The sequence below is a fragment of the Tenebrio molitor genome, chromosome 9 (assembly GCF_963966145.1).
Source record: "Tenebrio molitor chromosome 9, icTenMoli1.1, whole genome shotgun sequence".
Lineage (NCBI taxonomy): Eukaryota > Metazoa > Arthropoda > Insecta > Coleoptera > Tenebrionidae > Tenebrio > Tenebrio molitor.
In genome coordinates, this window is record NC_091054.1 from 18881060 (window position 1) to 18908306 (window position 27247).

The following is a 27247-nucleotide window of genomic DNA, read 5'->3' on the forward strand; positions in this document are numbered from 1 at the left end:
CGTGATTACATACATGCATTGACCTGTGTTTTTTAAAACTGAACATAGGGAATAAGTATGGGCTATGTTCAATGTTAAAAAAATGTCCCGGTATAATTCTGCTAAACCTATGCTGTGATTACTTGGTTGCCTACAACAAGCAGCTTCAGCATCACAAATAAATTAAAGTCGTTTCATTGCTGACTCAGAACAGCTCAACCGACACGTTGAAAAATGACAAACAACGCCAAAAGCAAAAAGTGACAAGTCTGATATGTCAAATGTCAAATTAACATTCTAACACAAATCCAGAAATTGAGAGGCGGCACATCTGTACGTGCATAAGCCACAGCCAACTACAGTTAAAATAACTATGTATTTGGTGTAATGCGGAGGTGGAATTGTAAACTAAATAATTATCTGTAGTTGACATATTCTAAGATTAACTTGGGTGGTTTGGTTGCTGGGTGCTGTCACAGAGGCGACGCAAATGTTGCATGATCCGGTAAACATGCAAAGCTTTAAATAGAATAAGCGAGGTGGAAGTGAAAAAAAAATCAAAATAAATGTAGGATGTCATTGATCAGGGTATTTAATCGAAGTGAATATTGAATATATTTTTTTAATGTTATGGATATTGAAGGTTGTATCTAAATGCAATATTGATTAGGGGTGCTTATATATTTCGTGAGGTAAAATGTTTGAGAAGCACTGATTAAAAATAAATTATGCATGAGGGTGGTATTTTTAAGGAACATCTTTAGGGTGTTGTGTAATCATGTTTACCACGCATTTGAAGGAAGAATTTGAGTGGCAACAGCTCTTGAAGTGTTTTTAAAAAATTATTTTAAGGGGAGCATACGGGAAATACCAACAGAGCGAAAAGTTCTGTCTTTATTCGTGTTTCGTCGATGTCATACACATGTTGCGTCTTTTAAGAATATGAAATATTTCTGGGTATGTTATTTTTTCTATATTTTCTTTCAACAAAATCGTAGCTTTTAATAATGTTAAAGAGACTTTATTTATTTTTCTTGTAATTTAATTAAAAAAAAAAATAATTCGGTGTGACTATTTATTCGGTACAGTTGTGCCAGAAAGACATTTTAATGTAATTTCCAATTATTTTCGATTGTTAACAATAAAGAACAAAATCGTAATTTCCAAATTTTACAAAACTATGAAATGCTCCCGTGGTTTATTATTATGTATCGTATCCCACCTCCACCCGGCGGCACGGCAATTTTGCCGGAGTACATACACTATTACGGATATTACTATCAAGTAATAGTGCAGTAAAATTCTGATCATTTTTTAAATTATCTATTTTCATGGTACACTTACTGGTTATTTATTATAAGTCTTATCGTAGATATTTACACAATTTAGGGGATGAAAATAAAAAAACTAATTATGAAATTTACTACTTAACTATTCCTTTTGTTTAATGAATCTTTTGAGTTGACTTCTTATTATCATCAACTTTAACAATAAGCCCGATATGCCCGAACTCTTTTCAATAATCCACTTTTGGCGGCAACAGTTGTTGCAGAAGCTTAGCAGTTCTGGAAGAAGTTGATTGTTAAAAGTAAATGATCCGTTCTCAGGCTGAAAAGCTACTTATGTTTCGGGTTAGAATGTGATTTTTCCAATATCTTCGTAAAAAGTTATAATAAAAATAATATTCGTAAGTAATCCTTGAAATATACAATTTCTTTACTTCTTTCATAGTTTCTTGTGCAACCAGCGTATTCTAAAAAAACAAATGTATTTTTTTATAAGAATGCCACTCTGAACTCTGTAAAGTTATCTCGTGGAAATATATTAATTGCTTGTCTTTAATGTTCAACCACAACTGATACAAAATCTGACTGGATCCATAATTTCCGGTTTGTCCTAAAGGACGATGCCTCCTTACACTTGACTTTGCAATAGCGAACCCAATCTAGACGACAGGACGAGTTCTTTCATAAGGGCTGTGACCTTTTCCTGCCAGATTGTTTTGATACTGATTTTAACCGACTGCCTCCCTAAGCATAATTAATTCAGTTCCATTTCTTTCATTTTTTTTTTGTGACAACAATAAAGTATCTATTGTCTATTAAATTTATTGATTATCGGGACAGTCTTGTTAACCCTTACTTTATAACCACCATTTCATTATAACGCATGAGGTGGCTCTCATATTCTCTGCCCCGGGCCTGAGGTAAAAAATAATAGACAGCAGTCCTCAAACGTGACGAAAGACGAAACAGTCACATGTTAAAAATTAAAAAACAATATTTCGTTGTATTAAATATAAAAAAAAAGAATTAGAACTAATTTCAACCTGTTAAACAAGAAATTATTTTTATACAAAGCTTATTGCAGATAATTTCACCAACGTTTTTATTTATTCAATTGGAATATCAGCAATCGTTTAATTTATGTTCACTATTAGAGATTACAGCGAATGATTTTTATTTTGAAAGGCAATTATGTGTCACTGTAATACAAGCTGGTAATGACTAACAAAAACAAATACATGCGGACCTCCAGGGAATATTCTGCGTGATTAGTAATTTGATTTTGAATTTATACCGACACATTTTAATAAGAGAATTTTTGAATGAAATTAACTTTGTTAGTGACGTTTTTAATTAAAAATATACAAGATGTTGTTATATAATAATCGGATAAGCCATGACAATCGTTGTTCAGTTGGTAGCACTAGTTTAAATATTTCTGTTGTCAAGGAAACTCCTCTAACCTCTAACTGAGAAACTTGACGGTTGTCAAATACAGCACTATCTAAACTAGCCCTGCCACCCGAACCACAGTTAATAACGGTATTATTTTGTTTGTACGATAAGCCTGAAAGTATTCTCTAAAAACTTTGCTGTTGCGTCACTCCTACTATTACTAGTTTAAGAACGGTCTTTTCTTGAATATTTCATTTCATGATTCTTTAGGAGAAATGTATTGTTGGAAAAAGATTTGGTATTCAGACAACATCAAGAAGCTCAATACTTCCGCAATCTCATATCAACGTTCTACGTTTCAATTTTCAATATAAACTGCACAATATTGGTCAAATTTACATTGATGTCTGATGTGACGAAAATGTTTTCTTCGCGTTTATCACAATTAAAATAAATACCTTGATGTCTCACCACCGAAACGGATTAAACATTTTGCTTGTGGACCAGGATTGTATGAAATTTAAGGTGTAGCACAGAATGCAATCAAAAAGTTTCCTCTACATTCATCAATATGCTGGTAGCGTTACAGTTTGTTGAAATGTGACTCCTAAATATTTGATGTCCTTCGTATAAGGTCAACGAGGAATTGTGTCCACAACAAAGATACGTTTTAAAAATGAAACAATGAAAATGTTTCGTGAGTTTGACACAATTTTTGAAAACCATAAAGTTAATACATTTTTTTAACCCTCTACCACCCGGCGGCACGGCAATTTTGCCGGAGTACATACACTATTACGGATATTAAGTGATAGTGCAGTGCTAATCAACATAATTACCGGCGTCTCGCCTCCACATTTTGACTTTGTTGTGTTTTAAAATTTGTTTCACAGTCTAGGACTGGTTTACAAGTCTATGAGGGGCATGATGACCAACTCAATAGACAGCGACCAATGGCTTAACGTCACTTCCGAATCACGAGATTCAATATAGGGGGGACTCTGGGTCGGAATCGAACCCTCGATCCTAACGTCCCTGGCCGAAACGGACTCCCTTAGGCTATATTCTACCTAATTATTATTACAAAAAATTGTAATTAATAATTAGGTAGAATATAGCCTAAGGGAGTCAGTTTCTATGATTTAACGGACAGGAATTTGTAAAAGAATTTGTAGAAGAATTTGGTGTTCAAAAAATAAAAATGACAAAACAAATAATTTGGAATGGTAAACAATGTTTGTCTAATAATTTTTGGTCAAACAATGCAAAAATTTGCTTTTATAGTTAACAAATCAATTAAAAATTTAAGTGCTATGCCTATATCACCTCTGAACATAAAATATAAACCGCCTTAACCTCAATACGCAATCTAAAAAACCTATTCATTCTGTTTCAAACGCACAAAAAATCGCATTTGTAGCATTAAACATTAATTTCTAAATAATATCGCTAAAATCTTTGCATTCTGATAATAGTATATTGTTCAACGTGTGTATTTATTTTATTTCTTTATTTATTTTTCTACTGATTAAGTATTATAAGTATTATCAAATTTTATTGACGGGTGAGAATTGCTTTCCCTAATTCTAACACATCAGAGTGATCAATGAGTCAGATTTTTTTCTTGAGAATCAATAAAAGTAACTTCTGAGACGTCATACAAAGAGATGCAACAGGAAATTCAATTTTGACAAATACAGAATAAACAGCAAGCTCGTGTGAGTGCTTTATAGCTTTTTATAAAAGCACATAACCAATGCGCAATTAAAATGAAAGAAAAGTCTTGTCTCGTTAGATTTTTCAAAGACCAAAACATAAAACAGTTTGCTTCACATTTTTGCTTAGTCTAGTTACATATTTGCAATTTGTTCTTTTTATACAGTGCAACAAAGCTCTCAAGGAAACTGAAAATCATCATTAAACGAATTCTAAAGTTAACCAATTATTCAAGAATTATTGAGTCCATAAACATTTTTCTTCGGAAGTTGATAAAGCTAAAACAAATTGCGTATGTTGCAATTGTAAAGAAAACTATCCTAGTAGAATAAAAGTACTGTTAACGCAGAAAACGTTTAAAAATTATGGCACCAGTACTATTGGTGATTAATGAGGTGGTTGTTACGTGCTATACTTTGAGCTGTTACTAAGAAATGACGACTGCTGGCCAAAATGTTAAATTGATTCAAATGAGTTACTGATTAGACACTGATTAATAAAATAAATAAAATTCCGTTTCAGAAATGCAGCGACACTCGCGTCTCGGACAAGAAAGTGTTCTTCACGTTCGCCCGAACTTTGCCCCCATCCAGCAAAGTGTCGAAGAGCGTCGTGGCCCTATTAAGAGCTTTCCAGTGGCACCGCTTCGTGGTCGTATCCGGCACGCATCCAGCCTCTGCCAGCGAAGTCCAGGAAGCGATCGAGGTGGGTGTGTGCAAACAACATTACATTTACCAGGCACGAACTGTTTACTCCCTGCAACGTACAATCCGCCCCACGATATTATTACGGCTCTATTATCTCCCGCCAAAAAACACTGTTTGCACAAGATCGCTCTTTTGCGAAAATATTTACCTTACCGACTGTCTGTTTATGATAGATCCGTCGATAAGTTAATGTGAACAACCCCGTTCGGGTCGGGAGCTTTTTCATCGGAAAAGTTAATTACGACTGTGTGCTGCTTGATCCCGTGACGTGCTAATTAAGGTTGTCGGAGGGATTTTTGCGCGTTTTAAATAAAAACGGTGTTTTTTCGAACGGACGTGTAAACAGTGCGACCGCAAATGGCCGAAATTAGTTCGTGACTAAATCTGAAATGGGGGATTTTTGTTGCAGGAACTCTCGATCATTCACGGACTCACGGTTACGGACATTAAACAGTATTCGGATTACATCCCTCATTACATCGAACAAATGGACAATATCGTCGCCGACACTTACATGAAGACCAGAGGTAAGTGGAGTGGAAGGAAACACGAACGAACTGTCACCTAACAAGAATTGAATGATCCAACCTCATGCTTCATCGGTGTAACAAACATTGTACCAAAAAGTTTATTTTATACGACGTCAGCTACTAATCAACTTCAATCCGTTAGGATCTTTGCAAAATATTACAACTGGGATCGCTTAATTTAATTCCACTTTTAACAACTTCTTCGTCGATCTCAGGGTCAAGCAAAATTGTTGTCATTTATTCTGCATTCTAGTATAGAGGAACTTAACATTTTAACTTTCTTATACTATTTATCGAATTTAAGACGTCTTGGTGGTGCTTTGGGTGGTGCCAGTTGTCAGCGATATGTAAAATATATGGTTTAGGAAATGTCGTTTTTTCTTCACATTTTTTAATTTGGAGGAAAACTCGATGCTTAAATTAATTCATATTGGCTAACTGTATGAGGCTGGGTCCTGCAATTTTTGAAAAGAGTTTTATTTTTTAATGAAGTAATTACAAACTGGTAATGGCAACTTGTTATGTTCATTTTGATAGGTCCGCATGCCAGGCACTTTAGTGACGGAAATCAAACAGTGTGGCCAACGTTAAAAAAATAAATCATGGCCTCACATTATGCCAAAACAACGTGAACGGTGTTTACCCTGTTTTATTAAATAAGGAAATCAAAATTAGGCAACCCATCGTACATTTGAAACCATAAGCTGACACGATTTGGAATGATTTATTGCTCCTCAATCGCTCATAGGAGGTTATCGACCCTCTCGTGCTTTTATAGGAAGAAAAGGAATAATTTAATCACCCATTTATAGGTTTAATATTCGGACGATTCTTTAGAGTATCAAAAATAAATAAAAGGTTTCGTAAAACATGGCAAACAAATATTTTAATATTTAATATTTTAACTCATGGCGACATATCCCGATATGTGTATTTATTTTCATTTTCAATACCGTTAGCTAACAGTATTAATGAATTTGAAGAATTTAAGAATAAAACGTCTTTCACAATATTTGCTGTAGATCTCAATAACCTCGTTTTGCATGTGTCTAAAATAACACTCTGAAATATATATTTTCGTTTTGCCACTTCTCCTTCAAATAATTTTATTTCGTTGATCCGCAAATTTTTTTGTGTAAATTTCAACATTGCCTAAGGTTAATTTGGTTAATGTATTCAAAACAAACAATCCTTTAGTATTATAACTCGCAACAGCACCATAACGCTTGTTTTAATGTGAACTTTTCAATGAAAAATTAATTCGTTTTGTACCAACAAATGCTGTGGCTTGATGCTAAAAGGGCCAATGTCAGTATTTTGCTGTTTTGAGTAAATCAAGCATTCGATTTTTTTTCTTGCTCTTTTTCATATGCTAAAAGGCCATTGTGAAATTCAAACAATAGCAGAGATATAAATGTAATGGTAGTCAATGTCACTATGATCTCAACCACATCAGCTAAGGCTAAAAGACCAATGCCAATTGCAATTTTCTCAATGTGACAATTTTGACATTGGCCCTTTTAGCATCAAGCCACAGAATGTATTTATTGTGAAATTGGATTCTACTACACTCTTATTAATCACGAGCAACAGACTTGATGATAAGTTAGCCACACGATGAAGACACTGAAATAATGGTGTAAGATTTAAGAGAAATAATTTTGTTATTTTATTCGATTAATTTGCAGAAAAAAATAGCATTTCTCAAGTTCTCTATTTTTTGGACAATAAAACATTTTCGAAAACTGCAGATGCTAATTATTTTCGAAAACCCGCGACGCTCCTAAGAAAAAATGATAGGCATCCATTTGATTCGATGAATTAGTGTGCGGAGTGTGCGGCTATCGTCTCGTTTAAATAAGCGATTTCAAGTGGTTAATAGTGGCGAAAATTTTTTGATCTTGTAACAGAGAGATAAAGTTGATTCGTGCTCCAGGGTGGTGTAACGGCCGTTTTGAAATATCAGTCTGGCGTAAGGTTGTTTTTCTTTCTTTTTTTCCCACGTGGTTCGGATTCAATATCGACAAGCAAGGTAAGGTGATTTGATTATTCCTATCAGTTGATTTTTTGGGAGCTCTCCCGCTGCAAAGGTCAAAATGAGCGCTTGCGTTAACTGCGACAAGCCTATTGGTGGTTTTCCTTCAATAAACTGCGACGGATGCAATAATTTTTTACATGTATCTTGCACGGGTCTCACATCCGAGGACCGCATAACAAGAAAAAAGATCCGTAATGTAAAAATTTACTGCAGCAAATGCACGTCCAAAGCTGAACAAACATTGAGTATCCATGAATTGTTACAGACATTTACTCGTAAAAGAGATATTATTGCTAGCATTGAGCAAAAAATAGAACAAAAAATTAGTGAGTTGCAAAATGTGAACCTATCGTCTCTTCAATTTGAAGAAGTCACAAGTGAGGCCGTCGAACGAATGATACGTGCTAAAAATGTAATCATCTACGGTGTTCCGGAATCGAGCGGCACCGCTGAACAAGGTCAAACCAAAGACGCAGCTGAGATCCGAAAAATTATCAGCGCTATTACTCCGGAAGCCATTCCCCAGAAAATTATTCGTATCGGCAAACCAAACTCATCCAACACGCGTCTTCTTAAAGTCAGTTTATCTAATGATCTGATCGCTAAGGAAGTACTGAGAAACAAAAATAAGCTTATTAACTCTGACCTGCCTCGTTCAATCTCAATCTCAGATGACAAGACCCCAAAACAACTGGAATACCTAAAGAATTTACGTACCGAATTGCAACTTAGACGTGATAACGGGGAAGATAACATAACTATTAAATACGTGAAAGGAATTTCTTCTATTATCGAGTCAAAAAAGTAGAAACTACAGTAGCAGAATGGTCCCTAATGTACACAAACCTAGCTTCGTTAATGGCCAAGATTGATGATTTAATACTATTCGTTCAACTTCACAAACCGGCTTTTTTATTAATAACTGAAACATTTCTCAGCAATAGCATTCCCGACTCCTTAGTAAACTTAGACGGGTACACCCTTTATCGTACTGACCGCAGTGATGGAAGAGCTGGTGGCGGTTCATCCATATACATAGAAACCAACATTGTAAATGAGTTCAAACCTAAACCCATAACGTTTCGATGTAGTACTTCTGAGGTTACGATACTAGAACTCGCTTCCTCTACACTGTCTTTTACAATCGCCTGCGTATATAGACCACCCTCTAGGGCTCTGCTGCAAGATGACATGATACTATTTCATAAACTATCCGAATTATCAGCAACTGCTGCTAATTTATTCATTGCAGGCGACTTTAACCTACCAACGATAGACTGGTCCTCAACAGACTACTTAAATATTAAAAACTATGCTGATAATTCAGCTGCTTATCATTTTGTTGAAACCCTTGTTAACTCAAGTTTATGTCAAATAGTTTCCGAACCTACGCGCTTTAGGCAAAATCAAAACCCATCAACGTTAGATTTAATTCTGGTAAATGATCCCGCATTAGTAAGTCAAGTCGATTATCTTTCACCTATCGGTAAATCTGACCATATAACCCTGCTGTCAACAATCCAACTATTAGTATCTGAAATTCCCAAAAAAGTAACTAAACTAGTAAAACGTGTAAATTACAGTAAATTAAAAAACGATTTGGAATGAGTGCAATGGACCAGCGACTTCTTCCCAAGCGATGATCCAAACGAAATGTGGAATAAGTTTATTATATTCTTAAATACAGAGATTAAGAACAACACCCATATGAAATATACTACGTTTAACTCATCAAAGCCCTGGATTAACGATGATCTCCTACAATTAATCAAGCATAAAAGACGGTTATGGAACAAGTTTAAAAAATCACACGCACAGCAGGACTACAGTAGGAACGTTATAGATATGGATTGGGGACTTGTCGTTAAGCTGGCACTACCAGCAAAAGTAACTAGGCGCGCCAATAAGGTTACTGGAATTTATGACAGATCTCACTAATGTACAGTTCAATCATAAGTTTTAAGCGACCTTGAGTTTGACAATCCATATCCAAAACATTTCGAGTATAGGTACGTAAGGTTCTCGATGATAAATAAGGTAGCGACAACTCATTGTTCATTTTTGAGACTCCAAATTAAAAGAGAGGACATATCGACAAATGCCGTGAGTGTGACAAAGACACAAGTATACACAATTTTACAGGATGTTTGTATCGTGTCACGGGATGTTTGTATCGTGTCGAACAGATTAACTTGCATAGACTCCAAATTAAGTGAGATGGAAATATTGGCGCAACCGTTGTCGTTACCTTTTATAATCGAGAACCTTAAGACTACGACATACACCGATACTTTTCCAATACCGTTTCGGCAAATCTACATAAGGCAAGGCAAGCATACGATGATGGATCGCTATGTTTTGATGATAACAAAACAGCGAATATTTTTGCAAAATACTTTGCCGGGGTGTTTACAATTGACCCTTATGGGTATCGGGTGAATAGTCAGCCTGAAGTTATGCTTCCGCAAATCTCGAGTGTCATAGAGAATGTACAATTTACTGAGGAAAAAATTAAAAACTGCATCTGTAGTTTAAAATCAACATCATCACCTGGACCAGACGGTATAACAACATTACTATTAAAAAATTGTGTCGATTATCTGTGCCAGCCGCTACGACTTATCATGCAGACATACTTCTGTCTGCCTGGAAAATTGCTTCAGTAACGCCCATTTTTAAAAAAGGAGACAAATTCTGTGCAGAAAATTATAGACCCATCAGTTTAACCTCAGTGGTTTGCAAAGTAATGGAAACTATTATCAGTGAAGATCTATCCAAATATGTAGTGGAACGGAACATTCTTCCTAGTCAGCAACATGGTTTCATAAGAGGTCGTTCGGTCCTTACAAATTTACTTTCATGTGTTAATTCTTGGACCAAATCTATAGACGAAGGTGTTCCTGTTGATGTGGTGTATTTAGACTTCGCCAAAGCTTTTGATCGTGTCTCACATAAAAAACTTTTATATAAACTAGATCAAATTGGTGTCAAAGGAAATATCAAGTTATGGATAGCTGATTTTCTGAAGGATAGAAAATTCTTTGTGCGTGTTGGGAACGAGTTCTCTCAATCTCTTCCTGTAACTAGTGGTGTTCGCAGGGCTCGGTGCTTGGACCACTTCTTTCTAACATTTCCGTTTACGACCTGCCAAGTGTGGTTTGTTCACCGAATGCTTCTTTTGCGGACGATCTTAAGCTCTTTAATAATCGAATAACCTATCGACACGTTTTACAGCAGGACCTTGAAAAAATATACAAGTACAGTGTAGACTGGTCTCTTCCTCTAAATTTGAACAAGTGCGTAGTTTTACACCTAGGAAAAAATAACCCTCACATGTCATATATTATAGGTAATATTGATCTTTCGCACGTTGAATCACATGTCGATCTTGGTATAACGATCACACAAAATCTGACCTGGTCAGCACATATTTCAAGAGTGTGCAAAAAGTGTAATACCACTTTATTTCTTCTAAGAAAGACATTTAAGGGCATCAGCTTCGAAACCTCGATTACCTTGTATAAAACACTTGTCCGACCCATTTTGGAGTATTGCGGTCCCGTTTGGTCATGTGACCTGATAAGAGACCGAAATATGCTAGAGTCGGTTCAAAGGAGTGCTACACGTCTTTCCTATGGTCCTGTGAGACCCTCATACGAAGAGAGACTTGAACAGTCTGGACTGAGCACGTTTGAGAATAGACGACTCAGGGGCGACCTAATTGTCACGTTTCGTGCAATTAGAGGATTCTTCAATTTTGATTTGTCTCCGATTTTTACTTTAAATCGAGATGAAAGGTAGAGAGGACATAATTGAAGGTTGAAAAAAGACTTTAAAACGAAAATTCGCGAAAATTTTTTACCTAACAGAGTCTTTAATCACTGGAAGGGACTATCAACTGAAATAGCGAATTCGACAACAGTAAACTTTTTTAAAAATAAACTAGATGTACACCCCAGATAAGTAGACCTACGCCACTGAAAGTTTACCTATCGAACACTTTGTAGAACAATTTTTCTAGCTGTCACACTGTCTGTAGTTACTAGGCATAATAGGTTTCATAAACCTCTGCGTTTATTTTCTTTCAATAATAATAATAATAATATGGCAGAATATAGCCTAAGGGAGTCCGTTTCGGCTCAGGGACGTGAGGGTCGCGGGTTCGATTCCGACCCAGGGCGAAAAAAAAGGCTATATTCTATCTCGTGATTCGGAAGTCACGTTAAGCCATTGGTCCCGGTCTATTGAGTTGGTCATCACGCCCCTCATAGATTTGTAAACCAGTCCTAGACTGTGTAACAACTTTAGGCAGAATATAGCCTAAGGGAGTCCGTTTCGGCTCAGGGACGCGAGGGTCGCGGGTTCGATTCCGACCCAGGGCAAAAAAAAAGGCTATATTCTATCTCGTGATTCGGAAGTCACGTTAAGCCATTGGTCCCCGTCTGTTGAGTTGGTCATCATGCCCCTCATAGATTTGTAAACCACTTCTAGACTGTGTAACAACATTTTATAATAAAAATTTGAACAATCCGTGTCGTAGAAGCACATGACGCCACTTTGAAAATCTTGGAGTGATCCAAGTGATTACTGTTTGTTTTAAAAAATAAAAGAGTACCGTCGTGGCACTAGTGGTATACTCCGTTCAGCCAGAGATTGGGAGATTTTTTTCGTACAAAGGAGAATATCTAGTAATTTTTTCTCCTTTCATTCTTGGACCTTGGATTAGCGCTTGGAATTTTTTTTTACAAAATCATTCGATGAGTAGAAATATTTAAGCTAAATCAACCACAAGATAAGATAAGATATTTTCTAATAGTTATTTTTGTATTACGTGCGCAAAATGATTGTTTTTTGTTGGCGCATGAGAATGAGTTTTTGGTCGAGACCGTCAGGTCGAGACTTCAAACTCATTCGAATGCGTCAACAAAACAATCATCTTGTGCACGAAATACAAACACTATTTTTTCTACAACCGCTTTTTAAACCTTTCCTTGGGTGTTTTCATTTTTTTTTTCACCGTAAAAACAGTGAAAATAGTATATTATATACCAAGGTGGAGAAGTTCATGATTATAGCCAGAGCGCCAAGATTAGAGCCCGAGGCGCGAAGGCTATAAGGGACTTCTCCACCGTGGTTTATACACTATTTTTTTCACTACTAGATACGTTAAAACCCTTTCTGATAATAATTATTAATCAAATTATTTTGTCGGATGCGACGGGTCCGAGTTGTTCCATTATTCACCACTGGTTAATAATGAAAAATTATTTACCAGTCACTGGGCCAACGTAGAAAAACGAGATTTCTCAGTGTTCTACGACAACCGATAACGCTAGACTTTATTACAAGTAGTGAAAAAAAAAAATATTAAAACATCCAAGGAAACTTTTTGACAACTATTTTTGATCTATCAAAAAATGACATACTTTGCGACTTGATAATGATGCATAAATGTCGCGTTTTTTTGACAGTTGTAGAAAAAATTTTTTTTTTAATTATTTGTCAAAACACTTTCATGAATATGACTTAATAATTCGCGGAATATACTTTAAAAGTCTTATCTTAAGAGGAACACTTTAGGACGAGTTATTTGTAAGCTTGTGGATAGACTAATTTATTTGTTTTTCAAAAGACTCCGTTCAAACATTTGTTTAAATAATGTATGTATTTACAAGAGTTATTTCTTTTATTTTTTAGTAACACGATATTGTTTCTTTTCGTCATAGATACAGATTGTGAAAAACAACTCATATCTCCCTTGGGATTTGTCAAATTTTTTCGCCCTCCACATTGTTGACAACAAACTCATGAGAACGAAACTATAGCAACCACATATTCACGCAATCTTCCCTGCTAAATATTTTTAATAAAATTTTAACTTTTAAGTACAGAGACTAAAAAATAAAATATTGTATGCACCACGGGAGATATTCATGTTTTTCCCCTCGGTTGATTTATAATTCTTCGGGCCAAAGGCCCTCGGATTATAACCACGTCAACCTCAGGGAAAAATTATGTTCATATCTCCCTCAATGCATAAATATCTATTACGTTATTAGATCTACGTCCGCTGCTATTGAATATTTTCTTATCGGTCCATTTTTTTCCAACAAACTTCTGTTTGTTTTAGATCACTGCCTCCATTTTACAAAATATCCAAGAACCATAATATAAGCCGGGGACGTTTTAGAAACGGAAAAGTTTATTATTTTCTAATATTTTCACATTATAAAAATAGTAGTTTATTTGACGAGTTTGTGTGTAAATTGGGCCTTTTTTGGCACGCGTGGGCCATTTTTAAAATTAGCTTGACATTTCGTTTTGACAAGTTGTGACATTTATCAAAATCCGTTCACATAGGAGAAAATTCTCAAATTCTGACAGTGTCGAACAAAGAAATAGTTTTTTGTGTATCAAGGCCAAAAAGTGTATTTTTTTCGTCCGAGTCTGGGTTTTTTGTCCGAGGCGCAGTCGAGGCTTAACACAGGCGAGGACAAAAGGCACTTTCTGGCAGAAGTGCAGGTAGGTGTAGGTCTACATAAAATTTTTTAGGCGCACGAACTACAAAGCAAAAGACATCATTGGAAAAATTACAAATTAATTTTTTCAAATAGATACATTTATTAATACAAATTCACATTTTTTTAATAGGATTTATTATCAGCTTGCGAACAAAAGTAGAAATTTACTATTTGCAATACAATTACTTATTTACATAATTTATGGTCACAGGGCAATTACCGGTTTTGTTTGCTAATTTACTAAATAGAACAACAGATGGCGCCACGGTCAGTGTCCGAAAAAGAGTTACTTTGCGTTCATTTGTGAGTACCACGACCTGCTGTATAATAACCGGCCTGTTCATTTCATTAAAAAAGCATTGCGAAAATGTTTCCGAGAAAGAGCCAATTTTCACCGATGAGGGCGCCACAGTACGGGCGCTTCTAAAGAATAAAAAATCAGAAAAATATGTTTAGACACGATTTTAGAGTTAAGATTGAGTACAGTAAGTTCATATTTTCTTTCTAAAATAATACTGAACACAATTGTATTTTTGTGTGTTTGATTTTAATTTCGAATGTCATTTGAACGAGAAAAACTCTCGGTGACAAAAACTTAAGATGAATAATATCCCCAAAAAGCGCCCGTACACTAGCGCTCTGCGGGGATCACTCAAATTACACTTTTGAACAGGCCGGTTATTATACAGCCGGTCGTGGTGAGTACATAAAATTACAGTTTTCATTAAGGTGCCTAAAAAAGTTGTATTTATTTTTGTATATTGTACTTTTTGTATGACAAAATTTTCCATTCACAATTACATACATAGTTTGAATTTCCACATAATAAAGTGAGATAAGCTTTTGCAAAATTCTATCGCTCACCTATTTGACAAGTTGAACGAGCAGAAAATAGTCTAATTTTTATTCATGTAGTAACAAACTGATTCAACTAAAACTTTCGAAGATATTAAAGGATATTTGAGATATTTCTATATCTCAATTTGAAAAAGACATCACTTACTGGTTTTTATTGCTTTCTTTCTTATGTTATGTAACAAATAATTATATCAATTTAGCAATTTGAGTGTTATTGATAATAAAAATATCTAGAAGATGTGTACATCATTAGTCTGATTGTCTTCATTTGAGATTTTTTTTTATTAATGATCATTTCCTGTAAAAAATACATTTACGAACTTATTACCCTGTAACAGAAATACAGATAATACACAGAAATACAAATATGGGAAAAATTCATTTTATTTTAAATACCGTATTTACCCCAGATTTGTAATATAATAAAGGGGTAGAATCAATTATTCGTGCAGTATTAATAAATCTGTTGACCTTAATCTGCAGTAATTTGTATTGGTCAATATTAATTAATCTAAAAACCACATTAGGTACACGTTTTGAAAGAACGTGTTTTGAAGCAACGTGAGTAGTAAGAGGGAACTCTAGTGAACACAGCTACTTTTTTAAGGAAAACACCCCGATTTTCAAGGGTAAACAGAAAAGCAGAAAAAATCGTGAAAACACCCCCGATTTTCAAGGGTAAACAAAAAAGCAGAAAAAATCGTGAAAACACCCCCGTTTTTAAGGTATATTTTAAAATTAACATTTTTTCAAAGAAAAAAAAACAAAAAACACTTAAAAATTCACCTCGTTGCCTTGTTTTTGTTGGGTCACTTCAGCAAACCGTTTGTTATTGCGATTCCCCTGTAATAATAAAATTCCAACAAATTTTTTTAAATATCTATTTTATATATTCAATATACATATCTACTTATTTTCTTCTACTGAGCTAGGTGATGATGAAACATTAGTGGATAAAGTCGGTGTGCTCCTCATAAGAAGTAAACTTCACTATGCTTGCATCATATGGCAGCCGCATCATAATATTCAAGCAGCTAAACTAGAGCAGATCATACGAAAATTTCTAAAATACCTTTATCTTCGGGATGTTGGTGAATATCCTCCCATTGGTATTGCGCAGACATATCTTCTAAATCGTTTTGACTGTGTCAGCTTTGCTACTTCTTGCAAAAAAGCGTTAGCAATATTTGCTTTCAAACTCCTGCATAATATTTTAGACTGTTCGGAAATCTTATCCCAGTTAGCATTTAATGCTGGATCTCGAGGAATGAAATCGCGGCATTATAGACTCTTTTATCTGCCTTGAACTGCGTCAAATCGAGAAATTTCAGCAGTATTTGATACATTTGCATATGCAACTGATGTCAGTCTAGAGCATTCAGGCTATACAGATACTTCTCATTCTCTTGATGTCATTAATTTTTAACAGAACCCTATAATTGGAATTCTTCTGTTGGGTTCTTTGAATAATAATAATAATAATAATAATAATACAGTGACTCACCCGGGGGATTCCTCCCCCTAGCTTCTATCATGATGAGGGGCTCCAATCACGGGCGTCGTCTTCAGAGCGCTACATTCCTGGGTTGCGTTGGATGTTCTGGTAGCACCTGTAATAGCCCCGTGTGCAGTTTGGGGTGCACAGCTCGCCCGCAGCCTCCACAGAAGAAGACCGCCACGGCCAGCGTGAGAGCGCAATAGCTCCCTTTCATACGTTACACTGCCCCCTCAGTACGTGGGGACCGGGATGACCTCCTAACCTTACAATCCGCAACGTATGATCGGTGCATTTGGTTGCCACCACCGGCCGTCCCGACGAGACGCGCCCGGTCAACGGCCTAGCCGTGTCATGAGCCAAAGGTGCCCCACCCGGACATCAGGTGCTCAGGAATCATACCATGGTATAGGGAGGTTTTACGCATTAAGATACTGATTTATAGCCCAGGTTGCCCAAACCTGCTATCAATCAGTTACCGACACACCTGGTAACTGTATCTCTATTACCGGCTATCACTAGCCTAATTCACTACACCACTCCCGGGCCACAATTATTCACCTGCCGTCACTCTCGTACTCGTACCTTGGACAGCCCGTCGGTCGCAGCTGCCAAGCGACACTGCCCCTGTCTCGTCTGTGGAACTCTTAAAAATCACCCCCGAGTCGAGGACCTTTTAGAACATAATTTATGAGCCACATGTTTGGGGTGGAAGAGGTAGTTTTTCTGTTGCGTTTTTAAAATTCTCTTACATGTAGTATACAGGCTGTTTGATAAAAAACGCCTCAACCCATAACTTTTTTATTTATTATCCGATTTCAATGAACAAAAAAACCGAAGATATGGTTTTTCATGCGCTACGAAGTAGCCATAAAATAATTTTTTTTTGGCGTTATTTTCAGTAGCTTACGATAGTCAACTTTTTTTTTAAATAGACACATGTAGTTTTTTAGCCTCAGCCTGATAAAGTTTTTTTTTCTGAATCTAACGATGTATTAAAAGTTATCGTTTGGTCCATAGCTGACTGAAAAAAAATAAAACAATTTTTAATTGTGGTTCAGTTTATTATGAAATTTTCAAGTGTGCCGTGAAAAACAATTGGAATACAAATAGCAACAAATGTCAAATGTGAGTTTGAAAATTTTCAGGTGCAATCTTGAAGAGTTTTATTATTATTTTCTTGGAAAACATAAATAATAATAAATTAAATTTATTATTATTTATGTTTATTATTTATTAACTTTTTGTTTTTGACTAATTACGATTTTTATTACACTCGAACATAAAATAATAGTCAAATGACTGCTATCCTGCATGACTGACAATGATATTTTATACTTAAATAAAAAAAGTTTAAAAAAGCAGATGAAAACTTCTAAGCTAACGTTTAGATGACGTTTATCGTACATTGTATTCCGATTCTTTTTCACGGCACTCTTAAAAATTTTATAATAAGCTGAACCACAAAAAAAAAAAATATTTTTTTTTCAGTTAGCTATGAACCAAATGATAACTTTCAATACATCATTAGATCCAGAAAAAAAAACCTTACCAGACCAAGCCTAAAAAACTACATGTGTCCATTTAAAAAAAAAGTTGACTATCGTTAGCAATTGAAGATAACGCCAAAAAAAAACCATTTTATGGCTGTTTTGTAGCGCTTGAAAAACCATATCTTTGACTTTTTTTGTTCATTGAAATCGGGTAATAAATAACAAAGTTATGGGTTGAGGCGTTTTTCATCAAACAGCCTGTATTATGAATATTATGATACAGATAGCATTGTATACAGTGCATTTTTTTTAACTGTTGCCATAGGGAATTGCATGGTAAAACTTATACCCCCTGTTAACTTTTGTTCTGATGAAAATATTCAAACCATTTTTGGATCTAAGTTGGAAGATTTTTTAAACTATCGGATAGATTACAATTCAATATCCTAAACTGTCGAAAAAATTGTGAAAAAAATAATTTCTAGCGCGCCGGAATAATAGTACGTCGAGCGGTCGCCAGAATAGCGTCCCTGTCGGCTCAACTCAACCAGCACCTGACCATCTCCAGTTTTGACTTTTGTCTTTTGTCACTTTCATTTAAAAAATAAATAGGGAGATCTCCCCGAGGCTATGATTAAATTAGCTTTTGGAAGGCAGAACATGTAAACATTTATTTATTAAAAAAAACAAAACGTTAACGCACAAATAACTCAACAAATTAACAGAAATTATTAAAAGAAATGTTGAAAGTGTTCGACTGCTAGATAATGTTCCAAGCGATCTTGAAAATTTCTTCGCGTGTTTTTCTTGCCCTTAATTCCTCCACAGTTTCTGGTTGATCTTTTATGCGTTTTTTTTAACTGTTGCCGCAGGGAATTGCATGGTAAAAATTATACCCTCTGTTAACTTATGATGATCCACTGCAGATTTGGTGGAAATTTTTATTTTTGTAATCATTAATAAGACTACGTAATGCATACTGTTTGAACAACGAACGACAAGCAGTTTTATTTTACTAATTTTACTCTTCAAAGTTGAAATTAATGAATGTAAATAATTTGACAAAAAAGAAAAAACGTAGTAGGCGATATGGGAACAAAAATTAGGTTTTATATTTTAATTTATTATTTATTTTAATCATAGCCTCGAAGAGATCTCGCTATTTATTTTTTAAATGAAAGTGACAAAAGTCAAAAGTGGAGATGGTCAGATCTCAGGTGCTAGTTGAGCCGACAGGGACGGTATTCTGGCGACCGCTTGACGTACTATTATTCCGACGCGCTAGAAATATTTTTTCACAACTTTTTCGACAGTTTAGGATATTGAATTGTAATCTATTCGATAGTTTGAAAAATCTTCCAACTTTGTTCCAAAAATGGTTTGAATATTTTCATCAGAACAAAAGTTAACAGGGGGTATAAGTTTTACCATGCAATTCTCTATGGCAACAGTTAAAAAAAATGCACTGTATATAGATAATGGCAAAAACACTGTTAAAACAGGATATTTATTGGGAGATTGCACCGATGAATTAGGTAAGGACGTATGGATTGCTGATTGGGTATCAACAGGTCCAAAGAGTTATTGTTATAAGACTAATACAGGTGAAGTTGTTTGTAAAATAAAAGGATTTACGTTAAACTATGAAACGTCCGAAAAGATTAATTTCGATAGAATAAATAATATTTTAGAAAAGTCCAGCAGAGCCGGTCCCGAGTCAAAGACGAACAAAGACTGCAAAATCAATACACAATATCATCGAATTACCAGAGATACTAAAACTAAATAAAATAGAAACAAAAGAATTTGGTTTTGTTTATGACAAGAGAGTTATTCTAGAAAACTTTGATACAATACCATTTGGATATTAATTAAAAAAAGAAAATTAAAAGTAATGAGTAAAATATGTATGTGCATAAATTCCCTTCGGTCATGAGGGCTTTGCCCGAATTCTTTTAAATTCTTGGGAATTTATAGACGAAAAAGCGAAGATTTGTAGAATTTTTAAAAACTCATTTTTCTGAAGTGTAAACCGTTTGGGCATACACCAAATTTTCCAACTCATATAATTCTTTTAAATAAATTTAATCTATTTTTGACATAAGTAGTTCTATAATTATGCTAAACCTCTATTATTGCTATAACAGGGTAAAATCGCATATAATCCTAATTTAATAATAAATACTGTTTTTCTTTTAAAGTCGTTAACCTTGTAAAACAGGACTGTGAAGCCGTATTCACTTTTGTGCTAAAGTGGCCCAATGGAAAAACATGGCAAAATCTTTGAAAAAATGTTAATTTTAAAATATACCTTAAAAACGGGGGTGTTTTCACGATTTTTTCTGCTTTTCTGTTTACCCTTGAAAATCGGGGTGTTTTCCTTAAAAAAGTACCTGTGTTCACTAGCGGCCCCTCTTACTACTAACGTGTGTTCAAAAAATTTGTGGTCAAATGGCCTAATGCTTGCTTTTGTTTCTGTTAACCTATCGCGTAGCTTGATCAGCTGTCAAATATTTCGTGAAACAGAAAATGTGAAACGAAAGAATGAAAGTGGACAACCACTAATATAATTTAATTTGAGAAACTCTTTAAAGAGTAAGGGAAATAATACAAATTGAACAGAAAACTTCGATTTGTTATTTATCGAAATAAATCAAAGGATTTGTCAACTGAAAAGACGAGTATGTCTGGAATAGAGAGAGAAAGTCACGGTCTGCACAACTTCAAATTTATTTGAACTCTCGTTATATTAATAATCAGCTTACACAACTTGTGTACTCTTACAATATAATTTTTTGTTGTTGTTCGGATGTTAATACACCTACACATGTTTTCTATTTTAATGAAAAAACGAAAACATTTCATTCATAATTGACTTTTTAATGGGCTAAAAATTTAATATTCCAAATCTAATTAGTGAGATCAATTAGCGATTAAAGCGAGCCGAATTAATAAAATACATCGCCGAGTTGACTTTTAATTGAGATTTGTAAAGGTTACCGAACTTGACGATTAATTATAAAGGGTAAATTAACTAAGGGGGTAACATTTTAAATAATGCATTTATTAATAATACATTATTGGAAAATTGTTAACATTCTGTACAAACGGAAGTATGTCTGCTTCTACCGATTAAATATTATATTAACTGATAACGTGTGGGTTTAATGCAATTATTATTGTCGTAACGGGTGAACATGCAAATGTCACGTGTTAACCAAGTTGACCACACGAAAGATAGGTACATAAATCAAATGATAATTACATACATATCTATTTATATTCTTTTTTCATCGTGTAACACAAAATTCATCAACACACCCAAATGTGAAAATTTTTATAAGGCTCTAAGGTGAAACATTTTATACAGAGCGATTCACGTAGTCCGTTCGTTAGAAACTTTCTGATTTTCCAAAATCGTATTAATTTATGAAAATTGGTAGCCGACCATAATCGACTGCTCCAAGTTCAAATGAAATATTTTCAAAATGGCGGAAATACACCTCCGGAAATACAGGAAATTGAAGCCATCTTTGTTTTTTTAAACAGAAAGGCCCCACTTTGATTTCAAATTTGGATTCTATGTTAAATTTTGAGTTTAGTATGTCCTTTTGTCAACACTTATCTGTCATCGTTTTTGTGAAAAAGCGGGGTTGCAGGGCTTCATTAAAAAATGTATAACTCCTGAACTATTGGAAATAAATAAAGTTTTTTTGTTTGAATTCCTAAAGGTTTGGCCGGTCTTCTGCTCCATTAGTGACCTCCATTACGACTAAAGAATATAAATCTGATTCGCCAGTTCTGGGACAATCTGTAGGTCAAAAACGACGACAGAAAAGTATTGATAAAAGGACGTTCCAAACTCAATATTTAAAATAGACAGGGCCGTAACCAGGAATTTTATTTTGGGGGGGGGGAGGGGTTGGCTTAAATTCCTTGCTGGTCTATGAAAAGCGAATGAAAAAAGGCGAAATAGAAGCAAAAAAAAACATTGTCATCATTGTACCTACACGTCTTTATTTTAAAATGAAATAAGAGATAGTCTGTTTCTATTATCGGTAATGGATTTTTGCCTATATCTAAGAATGCAGTAGATGTCGCTTCGAATAGAGAACGTTTCACACTGACGAACGCGGCAAATTTGAAAACGTACATTCCAAGCAAAATTAACAAAAAAAAAGTCATAAAGGAACTTACCGTAGTGGTATTCTAATAACAAAATTATAGTTTAATGATGCGTTTGATACAACAAGTCGATAAGGTTGACACTAATAACCAAAAAATCGATGAAATATCAAAATTTGACAGTGGTTATCAAAAATCGAACATTGCCTTGGTGTAAACTTTTCTCTCATTTTGCCCAATCAACGACGTGAAAATAGTCCCTATGCTATTCTATATTGCATACTTAAATGGAATAGACTGTAGACACGTCCAAAGTATTTCTGATGTCAGTTAATTCTTTTCTATATACAGGTTCACCGTAGTTCTCGCGAAAATTTAATATTATGCAACACAACATACTAAAAGCTCAGATTGCTAGATACCATGTTTAACGTTTTACAAATAAGGAATTAAAGCAGTTTCATTTAAAAGTCAAAATGAAATTTTTTAAGGGAGAAGAAACAAGAGATATGAGTTTTTAATTCTGTCCTTTTCCTTCATACGCAGCTCGAAACTGTACGCATAATTTACACTATGTGTAAGTAAACTATTGACATTTTTTTAACCAACCTCCTTGAAATTTTAAATTTCTATTTTCGCTGACAGGAAAATTAAAGGCTTCCTCTCGTATCCACGGTTCTGTTAAAAGTTTATGTTTTAGTGTCTATTCCATACAGTTATTATTTTTCTCACTATTTTCTAACATGTATTGTTCCGCAAATTTTGGGGCACCCATGGGTTGCCTATAGTTGTGTTTTTGTTATTTTTCCAAAGCGAGCGGTGCGGAGTTTCAATGTGCCTGCGCCGGCACCGTTTAGCATTTCGGGGGGGGTTTGAACCCCCTAATCCCCCCCTTGGGTACGGCCCTGAAAGTAGAATCCAAATTTGAAATCAAAGTGGGGCCTTTCCATTTAAAAAAGCAAAGATGGTGTCGGTGTCCGTTAAACAAGCTTCCTTAAAGGTAAAATGACTACATATTTGCGTTTCCTAGGAAATGATGTTAGCTGAAGCCACGGCCTCCTAGATTAATAAGAGACTTTTGTCTCTTAACGGCCGCGTGAGTTTTTAGTACGAGGCCTTATTTCTGTTTTTGTGAGGGCGACACAATACATTGCATATTTGGTTGCCTACTATTCAATTTAACAATAATCAATTATGTTACAGTCAGTTACAGTGCAATGTGAAACCAAATAAAAAACGCCGTTTTTGCATATTGAAACAATGTATTGTAAAAAAAAACCTAATTAATAGGATGATTATTTTAATTTTAATAATTTTCTTTTTTTAGTATTAATATTGATTTTCTTAATTTTTTGTGATTCTAAATTACAATAATTTTTTAATACTGCAGGCACTAATTTGGCTACTATAATGTTACATACCAACTTAAAATGACACTCGCATTGAAAAATTGGGTTATTACAAAGGTAGGATACAAATACATTCTTTAAAATGAAGTCGACCTTGTTGGTTGGAAGATTAGGCAGAATTTTTACCATAATTTGAATGGCATATATCATTAAAGCTACAAATTTTTCATTGGGGTAATTTAGTCTTCCACGATCTTGATTGTAAATAAGTTCCAACAAGGCATTTGTTTTTTCAAGAGAGGAGCTTCGTAAGAGGGATAAACATAAATCACAATTCACAGATTCTTGAACTTTCATAATTAGATACCCACATAGAAATGCTGTAGCTGCTGATTCTATATCACGTGAACTGACATCACATCTAAATGTAGTTACATTTTCTAAATCTTCTACTATTTCGTCATTTAGAATTATGGCAATTTCATGACTATCATTATAGTCAGAATTAACGTCAAGCTTTACATTGCTGGTGTATTCAACTCCATTCATTGCGTTACTATTATTTATAGTTTTTATCAGACCACTTCTTAAAATTTGTCTGAGAGCATATTCAGCTGTTCTGCAATCTGTTAAATCATTACAACCACCACGAAGTCTGACGTTTGCAAATAATGATTCCACCGGATCCGAACTAAAACTTCTTGTCAAAACGTAGAAAAAATCAAGATCGCCAATTAAATATTTAATACATAAACTTGTGCTTCTTGCAGTAAAAATTAATGCTTCAGCTGTTTCTTTGCTTAATCCTTTAATGCCGAGATTTTCTGAACTGGACTGTATATCATTAATATATTGGATAAATTCTCCATTTAACCATGATAGTCGAGCATCGTTAATGTTGTTATAGGGAGCAGTATTAGTATCTCTCTGATGGATATGTTGGGTTTTATTGCTAACGTCGTGCAGCTGGAAAAATTTATAGATAGTTTCCATATATTTCACAGTTGCAGTGCAATCCTTAAAATGAGCCAACTCTTCGCCACCATGGTCAGCAAGGTATACTAATGATGCAGTAACCCGTGGTGAAAATATTTGCACTGCTAAATATACTTTCATCTTTTCAAAATTGGATGGATAGAGATGTTTTTTGGTTAAATATCTGACAGGCTTTGTTATTAGACCTTCTTGAATATCTGAGAGTTCTCTTAAATAATTTGCCGAAATTTGTCCATCAGACGAAGCCATGTCATGATCTAAAAACAAATTCCGTGCGTTTTTGACTAGGTGGCAATAGTCAAAACTCAAAAAAAAACTTAAGTCCGGGATTGTATGGATGCGGGACTACATTTTCCAGTGTGCCATTTCCAAAATGCTTAAACAGTGCAACGTGGGATTTGTGATTATCCCCTACAATTCTAATAACAAAAAACCCGCACTCACTAAGCATCTTCAACACTTCCAACGTTAGTTTATATAAATCCTTCCCAGTCAATTGCCTATGAAAAAAGTAGCTTGCGGGTATTATGTATTTTGTTGACAATCCATATATTACATAACAAAGAAGCTGATTAGCGATAACTGGCTTAGCTCCAATTTTATCCTGGGACTGATTTATTGTTTCTAAACCGAATATACGGTCCTCTGCTTTCGAATAAGATATGCTTTCTCTGACAGCCATATCGTCAACCACCAAAGAACAAACTTTTTCAGAAGCTCTCAAGGTTTTAATTTCACACATTAGTCTGTGTTTGATTAAGTTATCATTTCCTGTACCAAAGTATTTACTTAATGTTGATTTGCAGGGTAGTTTAAAAAGCAGATTTCTTGGAAACTCGTATCCTTTTGGGGAAGAATATCTCCACGCAATGCACTGGCGAATGGTTAATTCTGACCATCTTGGAACCTTCTTGCTATAATTCTTAATTTGGTCCAAAATAAATATGGCTCGGGGATTCATATTAGCGGCATCAGTTTTAATTGTTTGCATACATTTCCACTCTGAATTATTTTTGTCTTTTTCCACTCTTACTCTTACTCGTTCTTTGAGTCTGTTGTAGCGAATTTGCAACCGCTTCAATTTCTGTGCCAAACACAATTTTGTATAGAACAAGTCTTTTATAGTGTTAGACTTGATTGTCGTTTGAGTACCGATTTCACAAGAACATCCAAAGTTTTCCAAAATATTAGTTGCTATGTTCATATCATCATTTGAAGACTAAAACTGTATTAACATAAAATTTGGTTTTATTATGATGATAAATATACCTTAAATATAGAAGGTATCGCTCCTGTAACTAACATTCGCCGCTTTGTGGTCGAACGAAAATCATTAGGCTTAAAGTGCTCACTACATACGAGTGAATATTCCTTTAAATTGGGAATATCTAAACATATATCAGTGCAACAATGTTAATATCTATACTTGTATATGAGGATAATTACACCTTACCAGTATAATTAATCAATGTTTGTTTCCATTTTAAATTCAAACTCAAATTTGCGGGAAAGCCATGATACGAAATATTGTTCAAATTATGTGAATTGCAATTATTTACACAACATTTCCTTATTTCAGACATATTCTAGCAGTTTACGAGAAAAATATTTGTCAATGAAACACGCAGAATGAAACAGTGACAATTAAAGTGTTGGTGACAATATTTTGTCATTCGTGTCATCAATTCTTTTTAACACCCGACTCCTGTGATGTTTAAATTACTACCGCGAATTTGCAAAAATTTACAAAACGGATCAATAGAGGGAGTTAGTATAGAAAAAGCTAGAAAAAACAGACATTTCATGAACTCGCGCAGCCGTATAAGAGACAAAAGTCTCTTTCTAATCTAGGAAGCCGTGGCTGAAGCAATTAAAAAAGTTGTGATTAAATGTTTGGCTAACTTTAATTTGTTGTCAGTTTGACATTTAACAATAGAAAACGAGAAAAAACTTTACAAAAAAAAATTAAAGTAAGTGTTCGAATCGACCACCCCCAGCTTGAATACACAGCCTTGCTCTTTTCAGTAAATTGCTCCGAACATTTTGTAACATTTCTGGAGTCACCATTGCCATAGCGTCCCTTATTCTATTGCGCAAAGTGTCCAGATTATTCACGGGCACACATTAAACCAAGTTTTTGACGTGGCCCCACAGAAAAAAATCTAAAGGAGTAAGGTCCGGTGACTTTGCGGGCCAATTTCTGGGCCCCCCCCCCCGACCTATCCAGCGGTTAGGATATTCTTGGTTTAAAAAGTCCCTTACATTTGCTGCAAAATGAGGCGGTGCCCCATCCTGTTGGAACCAATGGTTTACATGATTTGCTAAAGGTACATGATCCAGTAGATCTGGTAAATTTTCTTGTAAAAATTGTAGATAATGTTCACCATTTAATCTTGCCGGAAATTCAAATTGTCCAATCTACAAAATAGTTTGACTTGTAATAAGAAAACGCCGAGTGAAAAATGGAATGCTTACTAGAGAATCACCGAGGATGCCAGCCCAGAGATTTATACTGAAACGATTTTGAAAACCGTGAATAAAAACTTCGTGCGGATTTTCTGTAGCCCATACATGAAAACTATGACTGTTGAAAGTGCCTTGGCGAAAAAAATAAGACTCATCAGTAAATAAAATTTTCTTAAGGAAAAATGGGTTTTCTGCATGTTGTTCTAGTAACCAGGTACAAAATTCTACTCGAGGTGCATAATCTTCTGGTAATAGATGTTGCACTTTAGTATAATGATAAGCGTGCATACGAT

General features: G+C 34.8%; 1 protein-coding gene across 2 annotated transcripts in view; it reads left to right on the forward strand.

The window, feature by feature from the left end:
* Gyc32E (Guanylyl cyclase at 32E) overlaps window positions 1–27247 on the forward strand; it is a 68773-nt gene that overhangs the window by 23154 nt on the left and 18372 nt on the right. The window contains exons 3-4 of one of the 2 annotated variants that reach the window (XM_069058149.1): window positions 4899–5081; window positions 5493–5610. In XM_069058149.1, coding sequence (XP_068914250.1) covers window positions 4899–5081; window positions 5493–5610 — 301 coding nt within the window. Of the gene's footprint in view, window positions 1–4898; window positions 5082–5492; window positions 5611–27247 lie in introns of those variants that run through there. The other variant, XM_069058150.1, reaches the window with a different exon arrangement.